We start from the raw sequence: 11,866 nt of genomic DNA on the forward strand, positions 1-11,866 counted from the left end.
GAAAACGATTTATATATTTATAATTGCATTTTTAAACGTATGTTACAGAATTATTAAAAATGTTCAACACTATTTGAAGATAATTGGTCGTTTATTTTTTAATTTTCTGGTCATTCTCATTTTTTACTTTTCTAAAAATCTTATTTTCAGGGTCATTTTCTTGTACTTCTTGTCTAATTTTTTGCAAATTTTTGGATTTTTTTTTCAATTTAATTGCTTAACGCTATCTTACCATGCTTTTGAGGCCTTTTTTTAACATGTGTATTACCTCCATACAGTTATACATTTAAACATGCGATACAATGCACTAACATCAGAACTTTCCCTGAAAGGAAATGTATGGCAGTGTCAAAACAAGTAATAATGATGATAATAATATAACCAAAAAAGGAAGTTAAACATAAATTTCATGTGCAAAGGACCATAGAAAATAAACTGCAGTAAATGAAATGGAAAAAGTATATAAATACAGCATCACTCAGAGTACATTCTGCATTCCTCACAGTAAATTTTCAGCATTACCTCAATCCTTTAATGCCTCTTTAACATCACTGTTTTTGACAAATTCCTAAAACCTCTTCCAAATTGTATTAAACTCAGAAGCTTTCTTTATAACCATGTAAGTAAGTTTCCCAAGAGCCAAACTTGTTAAGTTCATTTTTTTAACCAGTGGCCAAGATAGAGACATCTTATATTTTTCCAGCACAGTGAGATAGAGAGTCTGGTAGGAGACAGAGGTAAACTATTGATCTAAGTTTTTACTGTTTAAATAACTGAAAGGCATCTGAACGCAGCACTAGAAAAGTGATGTTGATCCAGTTTGCAAAGGGTTAATGTACACAAAAGCATGGTGTGTCATTGGTTACAAAAGTGTGAATGAGGTGATCTGAGACTCTTGACACAGTCCTGTCCAGATATTAAAGTGTCCTTCAGTGTCTCCATAAGCAGGCCAGCACATGCAAAAACAACAGCAAGTCACTTGATACAAAATGCATTCCAGTGAATTTAATGTAGCAATCTTAAAAATTAAAAAGGGAGACTAATATTCTCGCAGTCATTTTTATCTCAACAGTACGTTATGAGTTTTAATTGTTTGAGGTGCTGAACAGCTCTGGCTCTTTTACTGAAGGTTGCCTCAGATTTGTCATTGTTGTGAATAGTTTTGTCGTGTTCATCCACACTGAAGCTGCACAGGTAAAAAGAAACAATGTGGCTTATTTTCAGTTCATTTGCAAAGAACAGACACAGAATCTGATGTGTTTATTGAGTAGTTATAGACAATAGTTATAGATTTTGAAGTTTATTTTGCACCTGAAAATCACCTCTAACCTCGCTGTCGTGGAGTTCCTCAGGGAATGCACAACTTGCTATGAACTGCAGGAGATCTCTGTAGTGAATCTGTAACAACACCAGTCCACACAAAGCAACTGACATTAATGCCATATACATCAGTTAAAAACAACGTGGTAAGATATTGCTTGGTGTCATATTTTGTTAAGTTTTTCACACATTCCATGAGGTGATGCATTGATTTAAACCATTTAAAATAGTTACTTTGGAATTGGATTACATAAGCAAGGCTGTTAACATCCAAGTTAAGTACAAGATGTAAACACGCTGGAGCTTAACTTTACAACCCTCTGTAATCATATGATTAACGTTACATAGGTCATAGGCAAATTCAGTCCACTGAGGCAGATCTCGAGACGTGGTCAATAGCTCCACATTTTAATACTCAAGGTTAGCATGTTCACTTCACAAGACAGCATGCTTATAAAATGCCAATGTCATTAAGAATTTCCTTTAAAAAAAAAAGATATAAGTATTTATTTTGAACATGTTAAATACAACAAAACAAGTCCTTTAAAAGATATCTACAAAAAGAAAGAAACAAAAGACATATCCATCCACAGATTGCATAAATGTACATGTACATGAGAGGAAGAATAAAATTTATTTAATCCTAACCCTTTATTATATAATCTAACTCTTCTATATAAATCCAAGGCTTGTCATATATGTAGCAACATGCACATGCTAAATTAATATTTACAATTCTGACCATAATATATACTACTTATTACACACCTGTATAAATGGACTCTCAGTTATCTTATACAAAAAAATTTGAATTTTTACACACACACACACACACACACACACACACACACACACACACACACACGACTTTATAAATTGATATAAATTGAGTATTGATCAACTATCTTAATACATCTGATATGCAAATATATATATATATATACATATGTATATATATATGTGTGTGTATATATATATATATATATATATATATATATATATATATATATATATATATCTAGAAAACACAGTTTTATTATCTCAAGATCTCATGAAAATCATCTCATTATCTCTGAAAAACAGGGAAAAAATGTTTTTTTTTATGCTTAGGGCATCCATACTTTTTCACCTTATAAATTGCAAATAGGATTTCCTCCTATCCAGTAAGTTCACATTTCCTATCATTTCCTCTGTCAGTACTAAAAATGACAATAAATCAGAAAAATCATAACAAATATTTTGTGTGTGTGTGTGTGAAGTCTAACCATTACCTGGGCCGGATCCTTTTCATCAGAGAACATCTGCAGAAGCAGAGAAAACGTTGGTAACATCAGTGGAACCTCATTTTTCAGAAACAGTTGAGTGATCTCAGATCGATTGAGCGTCCCACTGAAGGTGAGATCCAGGGCTGCCATTTCATCCCCTGTTGATCTCAGAGAGGAGAGCCGCCAATCAGACAGCTCCTCTCTGACAGCCGAGGACAGCGGGGCCTTATCTCCAGCCTCAGACACAGCTTTCTAGGAGAGAATTATGGGAGTTAATCTTCAAACATGGTGCCAATGCTCCAGTTTAACAGCAGAGCTACACTTGTAAATCTGTGATGTGGATCACACAGCTGGAACATGTTCAGTAGACCTGGAGAAGTATTCATTAAGAAGCAACTGCTTTATTTTTGTTTTTCATTCAAGTTATCACTAAGATAGGATGAGCTTAACACTGGAAACTTCAACTGAAAGGAATTCTTAACAGACCAAAGAGGAGCTGTAATGTTACCTGTGTTCCTAAATCAGGTTCTTTTAAAAGACCCCTTAACTGGGGTTTAATTAACCTTTTTAAGCCTGAGCAAATTGGCTTGAATTATTTCAAAAGCATGGGAGGAAGGCAATACAAAATTAGAAATTACAAAAGTAATTTGTAAAAAAAAAAAAAAAAAAGAAAACAGTACAAGAAAATTACAAAAACAAAATTACATAAAACAAACAAGGAAATGACCAGAACAAGTGCTTTTAAAATATATTATAATTCTGCAACTTCTGTAATTGTGTAAATAAAATTAATAATCATAATTCTCTAACATAAATGAATTAATAAATTATATTATATTTTTATATATATTCTTTTAATTATAAATATAGTGGACATTTTTCCATAGGGTTTTAAGTAAAACTTTTTAAATGTAATTTTAATTGTTTTATATATTTTCTACCTTTTTGCCATATTGTTTGCCTCTTTTCCTTATATGCTCTAAGGAAATCATACAGATTTGCTATACTTGTGAGAGGAACTGGAGCATGATGTCAAACTACATTTCACAGGGTTGAGTAGCCTGGCCCCCAAAGTGTAAAAGCAATCCGAGAGATTAAATTCAACATTCATGGTAACCAGAGTTTATGACGAAGGAGGAAATGTATTTTGTATTTTTAAATGAAAATTGGTCTGCTGGTCAAAAATAACCTTCTCTTTTAATAACTTCATGTTAATTTTTATTTTTTTAAGTCATTTTGGTTGGAGTTTTGTATCAGTTTTCACTAAATATGTCATTACATTTTGCTTTCTTTTTTTTCGTAAAATATTGTTTGTCATAAATCATAACAGCTCTGCTTCTCCTTTTTGTGTGGCATTCAAAAGGCCAAAATCTTAATCTTAATTTCAAATATTAATGTACAGTTTTAACTGCTTATTTCTACGTGTTCTGAGCAATGAGTCATTCATGTCCATTTTACTGTGATAGAGTGTTATTGAAAGCTAAGTTTTCAAGGTCATAATTTACAGAAGAACCTGTTGTGGTGTCTGCAGGCCTTCGGCTGCTCCGGGATCAGAGCTGTGCTGAGTCTTTGGGTGAATGTAGGACCTGGAGCGATCACCAGAGGGCGCTGTCACACACACTCTGTCAGGAACCTGAAGAGGAGCACAAATACCACCAGTGAGTAAAGCCTCCAATGACATGTCAGCTGTGATTATGGTCTCCTGGATGTGACCCAAATAAACAACTCAAGTAAGATAAAGTACAGTTACTTCATTTGTACAGCTTACAACGTCTGGTTCAGGGACTTTACTTTTGCTCCTCTACACATCAGAAGCTAATATTCTGTTTTTATCTTGACTACATCTAACAGCGTTAAGTTACTGCTCACTCTACAGATTCCATATTTACCCAATTTACATGTAAACTGCGTCTTTATCTTTTCTATAGTTCTGCTACTTTAGTGAAGTATTTCAGTTTGTGACCTTTTCTACTTTTTTCTTTGGGGGCGTAGCACCAAATTCTAGGCCCAATGTTTAACTATCATACATATACCTGATTGATCACAGTCCAAAGTGCAGAGTCCACTCTGTGCAGCACCTGTCGGTGAGACCTGGACACCATGACATCTTGTTTTTCAGGGAGTTCTTTCTCTGACATCTCTCCACAAAATCTGTTTGGGACAAACGAAAAAAACATTGACGAACTTCAAAAAACGAAACTGAAGTTCAAATATATGGAAGTGTATTGCTGCCACACCAGAAAAAAACAAACAAATAATCAAGAAAACAGATACTTTTCTTGTTCAACAAGATATTTTTGGTTTGCATAAATGGAGTTGACTTGATTTAATAAGGTTTGTACAGAGGTGTGTTGCTTCTGCTTCTGTGGCCTACAAACCTCATTAAATCGGGTCAAATCCGTTTGTGCAAACCACAATCACAGTCAAAGCATCAAAAAATACACAACAAATAATAATGATTCCACATCTTTATGGTATCAATTTCAGTCTTTGTCACCAAAAGACTGTGCAGGGGCCAGACAACAGCTGAAATGAACATTTTTGAATAGATCACAAACAAGTATACTGGCCTCTACTTTATAATAAACACATCTATTTTCTGAATGACATGTTGGATATCAAAGGATATTTTCTTACTCACAACTCTTTAATTTCAAAATATGGGGATATATGTAGACTTCAAGGCATTGTTATGCACAGCTTGTCTGCAATGCCTTTATTGTGGAGAAACATACTTTAGAGGTTTGTCGTCCTTGCAATAAAAATGATAAATAGCTGGTGAATATTAAAATGAACTCAGCCGTGTGTAACATTATTTTATGTCCTCTGAGAATAAAACTTCTCATCCAAATTAATTTAAAACATTGCAAAGTTGTGTTTGACACTTCTCTTCCTTGGTTAAAAAATATTTCAGTTTATTTCAGTTTATTTATGAATCATCTTGTTCTACTTATGTACAGGCTTTCCAGTTGGAATTATTTTACAAAATACTTCCAACAAGAAAAATGCTTCAAATATGGGGAATAACTCATGACAATAGTTTAGATTTTGTGCTGATGAGGGAGAGGACATCATGCATTTATTTTGGAATTGTCCTCTTGTTGCATTGTTCTGGCAGCAGGTGGCAGATTGGCTAAGTGAACAGGCTATCCCCTTCCCATTATCCCCTTTCAGTATTATTTGGGGTTTTTGAAACAGAAATGTGTTACTGAACATTATTGTTTTACTTGGGAAAATTTGTATAATAATTTCTCCAAAAAAAGCAGCTGGCATTAAGAACATTTATTTTTTGTTTATTTTATTTTATTATTTTGTATATTTTTATTATTATCTTGAAGAGAAGTTTATTATGAAAGGTAAAGAATAAAGTTTAAATAAAAATAAATAGGGGATAAATAGGGGATCATCAAAAACCTGTGATACAGAAATATGATTTTATATTATTACTATTATATTTTTTATATCAGTGATATATACTCACCATGTATGTAGATGTATTTAGACATGTTTGTATGTATTAATGTTTTTGTGTAAATAAATAAATAGAAAAAAAGATTTTGTGGTAACAAGGAAAAACTCCAGGATAAACCTTTCAGGGATGTCATCTGTAATACTCACTAAGAAAGTGATTGATTCTAAATATATGACCATAAAACAGAAAATCTTTAATTAGTGATGACACTGAACAAGAAAAAATAAAAAACATAAAACTCAACAATTTCCTGCAAGCATCATAAAGATCATAACAGGGTAATCTGCAGCATAGGACATTTTCAGAGACACTAAAATAATCACAGCCAGCCTTTTCATTATACTCACTCTTTGGGCTCCTCAATAAACTGCTTGACATGTTTGCTGCCTATAATCTTGACAACAAGCTTGGGGGCCGAATTTGCTCCAGACGTGTTTTTGTGAGCCATGATGCGGGTGATGTGATGGGGATTCCCCTGGAGAACAAGAGGCAGGAGACGCATCAATCACACGGCTGATGGAGGGCTGATGGCCTTCTTTTCTTTTTTAACATGGAGCCATTACAGAGATGCACAGCACCAACAGCATGGAAACCAGATTGTCTTTAGTTTGCTACAACGGTCCTTTACTTACATGCACAATTATTCCATTTCCATTTGGCAGATTTCACTCATTTCCAGCTGACTTTTCCATGACAGAGTGGATCTTGTTTTTTTCGTGCTGTGTGTCTGAAAAGGAGTTTCCTGTGTGCCAGGCTTCCTGTTTGTGCTTTCTGCACCATGGTTACCTCTCTGTTCCCACCTGAGCTGCAACGCCCGACACCCTCCAGCTCCCTGCAGAGGACTGGGAGACACTCCTGCACACGCACACACTTGTGATTTATGAGTGTGTGTTTTGCTTTTGAGTCAGCTGGCATTATTAAAATGTGTGAAACGGGGGAGGAGAGAAGTGACCAGCAGGTGAAGGTGAAACAAAATGCCAGATGAAGAAATATGACATTCAGTTTATGACCATTTGATGTTTATTTTATACTTTCCATCTCTGTTGTACACGTGTGTTTGTGTCTGGTGTGTATCAGAATGCAGTGATAGAAGAGGGATTCAAGCCCACCATCCAAGGTTATGGTATTTCTTGCTCTATCACAACACAAAAGCAGAGTCCAGCATTAAAATGTATGTATTTATTTATTTATTTTTTAACCCTTTGAAACATGGCTTGATTTCTTCCATAAACATGAAAAGAAAGCATGAGCAATGAAAGAAGAAATGACCCAAAAATTAGCAAGAAATTAGTAAAAAGGAGGGAAAATTTCATGAAAATTTGTTGTTTTTTATGAAAAGAAAGAAAAAACAAAACAAAAAAAAACAACAACATGGAAATGACGTGGAAAAAGTGCTAAAAAGATCATTTCTCAACATAATTATAAATAAGTAGTTATGATAATTAAAAATTTATATATTTTCCCCTAGACATTTTCCATTGCTTTTTCAAAAATAATTTTCTAATTCTACTCATTTTTGAATTTTTTTTTTTTTACCAAGTTGCTCACTGCCTTGTCCACATTTTTGAAAGAGATCCCACCAATTTTTCAAAGGTTCAAAGGTTTAAATACCCGTGAGAGGTGTTTGAAAGCAACACATGGAATTTGATGTCCCTCCAGTTTTCAAAGGGTTAGAGTCAGTAGTATAATGTAAGCCTACTCAAGTACTAAAAGTAAAAGTACTCATTTTAAAGTGAAAATAAGAAAAAAACATACTAAAACCTCAAAATCTTAAAAAACAAACAAAAAATATATTAATATATGATTTATTAATAATAATGATAATAATGTTTAACAATGTATAATTTAATGTGTTTAATGATTTAATAACATTTTCTTATTTTCTTTAGTATTCATTTCATACACAGATCATAGACTGAGTGATATACAGTGTGTAATACAGATGCAAGGATCACCGCCTTCTAGAGCTAGTATTTCTAAGGCACTAGCAACTATGAATGCTGGGTTCACCTGTGTATGTTGTTGTCCAATTTAAAGTCTCAATTTGATCACGTGACAACACCACGAGACTCCGGCTAGGTGAAGCCCAAAGCTGTCAACACTGACCAGCTGAGGACACCTTGGCAAGCCAGGCGAGCCGTCAGGCCATTAAAAAACACAACAGCAGTTCAAAGAAAAGACAGGAGGGAAAAAACAGGAGGAGAAGGTCACAAAGCTCCCCAAATAAGATCCTTTTTTTTTCACGGACAAGCCCCGCGCGCTACCCTCAGTGTGTGTTGAAAACCATTTGCAGGTAAGCTAACATTGGCAGCAAGCTAGGTAGCGCTGGTTTAATTAATCGTAACGTTTGGCTGCTATGTTAGAGGTAAATTTGAAGTCAAGTTATACATGTATCATGTCGGCTAAGTTGTAGCCTGCTAGTAAATTAATGTCTTTACCAGGTGGATAAACAGCCTTTAAATTATTATGATAAGCTAACTAATAGCCTAGAGGAGATTAGCACAAAGCAACCGTTATCTTTACATATGTTCTATTGCAAGCCTAACCAGACAGAGACAGCAGCGTTCAATTAGGTGAGTACAAGCGCCTTTTTTAAGGGGATTTGGGGTGTGTGTTAGGGTATGTGCTGGGCCGCCGTGCCCCTGTTTCAAGGTTGTTACTGGGGGGTCAGGTCACTGCCGAGCACCTGTTTCACTGTGCATTTGTACTTTTGTGGGTAAACTGTGTGCGTGCTGCTGTAGCTGGACAGTTTTCGGCACATGGTGTTGTTTGTTGATAACTGTTGCAGCTCTCCGCTGTCTTATTTAGTATAATCTCTCGCCTTTATATTGAGAAATGCAGTTGTCCTGAGGTTGTTGTACTAACAAAAACTCCAAAAAGACAGTGAAATGTTCAGCTGATCTGCTCTCAGCTGCTTGTTTTCACATTTAAGAACTTTGGCTGTCACAGCACAGCACTACCCATGCCCCTGATCACTTTCTCCGCGATCTCTGTACTCTACAAATACAATAACTGAGGTAGCATATTGCCAATGTAAAATCCAACACATGGTTGGTACTGTATATGTGTGCCTAAGTATTTGTGCGTATATCTACATGTGTGTATATGTGTGTGCATATGTGCTTTGTAACTAACAACCCCTAGGGCCCACCATAATAGCCTACACTGGGGCCCGTTGTTATTAACTTAAGCCACTGAAGAAACTGTTAATATCCTGTGAAAATTGAAGTGTATTTTGAAAAGACACAATGTATGTAACAGGAATAAATTGATATGGTGTCCCAGAACGTCAACAACAGACAAAAGGGGATACCTAGCACGACATATATAGGTGTGAAAGTCCACTGACCAAGCAGTGATATTGGAGTTTGTATGAAAATGTGTAGTTTTGCTATTGTTTATAGTCATAAAGTGCTGGACAAATTAAAACTTTGAGCTGCTGGTAGCGTAAGAGGAAAAGTCATCAAAGTTGTAATAGTTTATTCTCAAAGGGCCTTGAATATCCAGTGTTTCCTCTAGGATTTTTTTCAGCAGCGGGGGCAGGCTCTCCGGGGAGCCGTGGCGGCGTAAACAAATGACGCTTTTTAAAGGCTGAATGTAAAAATAAAAAATAATAACAAAAATTCAGCAATAAAATAATAAAAACAATAAATAATAATTTCTTGATGGGGCTGTAATCAGTGGCAAAGTTTGCACCCGGGCTCAGAACAATGGATTTTTCTTGGTTTTTTGTAGAACAGCTCTAAGGCTCTGTTGTACGGAAATTCCCCAAGAGGTGGCCCGTTGATGCTCAGCAGCATACATGCTGCAAGGTGATCCCCCTGCAGCCTGTTTCTCAAGTCAGTCTTCACCTACAAATAGAAACAATAATTTTTTTTTTTTTTAATTTATTTTTTTCAACCCATTTAGGGTCCCAGCCTGATAGCCTGTGTTTCCCTTTATGTTTTTCTCCTCTACTCTCATCTCTCTCTCCTGCACCATCACTTTGCTCTCCTGCTCCTTCACTCGGCACTCCCCCTCCTGTACTCTGCTCTCCTTCACTTTGTTCCACTGCTCCTCCCTGTCTGTTACTTGTCTTATACGATTACATAAAACATTAACGTTAGATAATTTACACTCACGTCACATTTGATTACAAGTGTGAACATCATTTTTTACCTAACCATCATAATTTGAGTCAGTAAAAAGGCTAATGATACCTGACTAGCGCCATCCTCATCAGGTGTCTTTCTCTTCTTTGAAAAATATTTGAACAAGCTCATCTGAAAATGCAGTCAGCAGTTACATCATGGCGTGTATATCGCTTAATGCTATCAATTAGTTTACTCACGTTAGCGACACTGAGTTGAGTTGGCACCGGGCCCAATTAACTTAAGCTACGTAACCTTAGCTGGCCATCAATATTTTGCGAATGTTTATTTAACTAATAAAATCTATTATAAGTTTTCTTAAGCTAATAAGTCTACCTTTTCTCCGGTAAGTTGCACGCTGTTTTCAAGCCGACACTCCTCTGACTCTCCGACCTGATGCCTGGATGCGAGTAGCTAATTAACGTCGGCACCAGTTAGTTGTGTTGGGGGGTGGGAGGGGGCGGTGGTATCTACCCCAAAGAGTAGATACGGAGCAAGATAGTTATCTGCCTCAGCACTCGCGACACCCAACGCAGTGCAGGACTGTGCTGTGATGCGGCGGTGGTGTATTTGCAATTTAAAAAAAAAAAACAACCAAAAGAAAAAACGACATTTGAAGGAGCGGCGGGTAGGATTTAGGAGTGGCGGGCTGCCACTCCTAAATGAGTGTAGAGGAAACACTGATATCTGTAGCAAAATTCATGACAATTCATCCAGTAGTTTTTGATGAATTTTAAAGGACCAGAATGGTACACTGACAGATGTGGTGGCCGTCCCCATGGCCATGCTGCAGATAATGGCTCAAAGTATAGATTTTTACAAGGTGCAGAAAATCTCAGAATCTCTCATAACGTAAGACAGTAAATACATATAGTAAACAGCTGAGGTCTTTATGGTTCGCTCAGTTCTTGGTAACTAACCAAGTAGACTCGGATTTATATTGGGTTCCTAAAAAACTAATGTACACAGTTTCAGATTAGTATAACATGGGTCTCCATGAACCTGGGTCCAAATTGTGAGCCGTAAACACCTTTAAACATAAAATATTTCCCTCTCAATACTGAAGGTCTCGAGTAAAAGTACTATAAATGTAATCCTTTATGTGACGCTGCATTAATACAGACATGGTCCCCACAGGGAAGAATATATCGAATAATGAAACTTATCCCTTTGGGACTGTTTGGCGCATTTTACAAACTTTTCATTCTTCATTTTTTTGGATAATTTTGGCTGTGTTCATACACATGGCATACATTTTGGCATTTTTTTTTATTTTAGTTTAATCTTGGAATCTCCAGCTCAGCTCCTACAATAATTCTAAAATACACTGTGTACACAAAATTGTTACATTCATACTGTTAAGTGCAAAAAAATGTGACATTGAAACCAATTCAAATTGGAATTTTTGACAATTTTTGAAGCATAAAATAATAATACATGTATTGTATTATTTCTAGGTTCTTTTGGAATTTTTCATTTTTACTTTTTTCCATCTAATGATGTCTTTTTTATTTTTTATTTTTTACCATATTAGGCATGTGGAGAAAATACACACTATTGCAAGTTGCACTGTCACAATTGGCTGCAAATTGCTGCAAATCATTGGCATATGCTAAGCTGTGATAATAAAAAAACAATAATCTACTTTGAATGTAGTGTATTGAAAATAATTCTTTTTT

The 11,866-nt window shown here is 35.6% G+C and overlaps 1 protein-coding gene across 1 annotated transcript; it reads right to left on the reverse strand.

Moving 5' to 3' along the window:
- Positions 1–1,171: 1,171 nt before the first annotated feature.
- Positions 1,172–6,994, reverse strand: LOC148189506 (uncharacterized protein C1orf87). The gene is made up of 7 exons (XM_088077317.1): positions 6,690–6,994; positions 6,405–6,532; positions 4,619–4,736; positions 4,099–4,218; positions 2,592–2,837; positions 1,330–1,398; positions 1,172–1,186 (listed from the first exon to the last, which is right to left on the reverse strand). The coding sequence occupies exons 2-7, from the start codon at positions 6,503–6,505 to the stop codon at positions 1,172–1,174; spliced, it is 669 nt and encodes a 222-aa protein (XP_087933443.1). The 5' UTR covers positions 6,506–6,532; positions 6,690–6,994.
- Positions 6,995–11,866: the final 4,872 nt, after the last annotated feature.

The sequence above is a fragment of the Plectropomus leopardus genome, chromosome 5 (assembly GCF_026936395.1).
Source record: "Plectropomus leopardus strain MGB_pleo_1.0 chromosome 5, ASM2693639v1, whole genome shotgun sequence".
Taxonomy (NCBI): domain Eukaryota; kingdom Metazoa; phylum Chordata; class Actinopteri; order Perciformes; family Serranidae; genus Plectropomus; species Plectropomus leopardus.

Excerpts from the sequence above, each read along its gene's own strand:
- LOC148189506 (XM_088077317.1), bottom strand. The coding sequence starts at position 6,505 with ATGGCTCACAAAAACACGTCTGGAGCAAATTCGGCCCCCAAGCTTGTT. Across the intron at positions 4,219-4,618 it reads TTTGGACTGTGATCAATCAG|GTTCCTGACAGAGTGTGTGT; the intron begins GTATATGTATGA and ends GCTCCTCTTCAG. Across the intron at positions 1,399-2,591 it reads ATGAAAAGGATCCGGCCCAG|ATTCACTACAGAGATCTCCT; the intron begins GTAATGGTTAGA and ends GTGTTGTTACAG.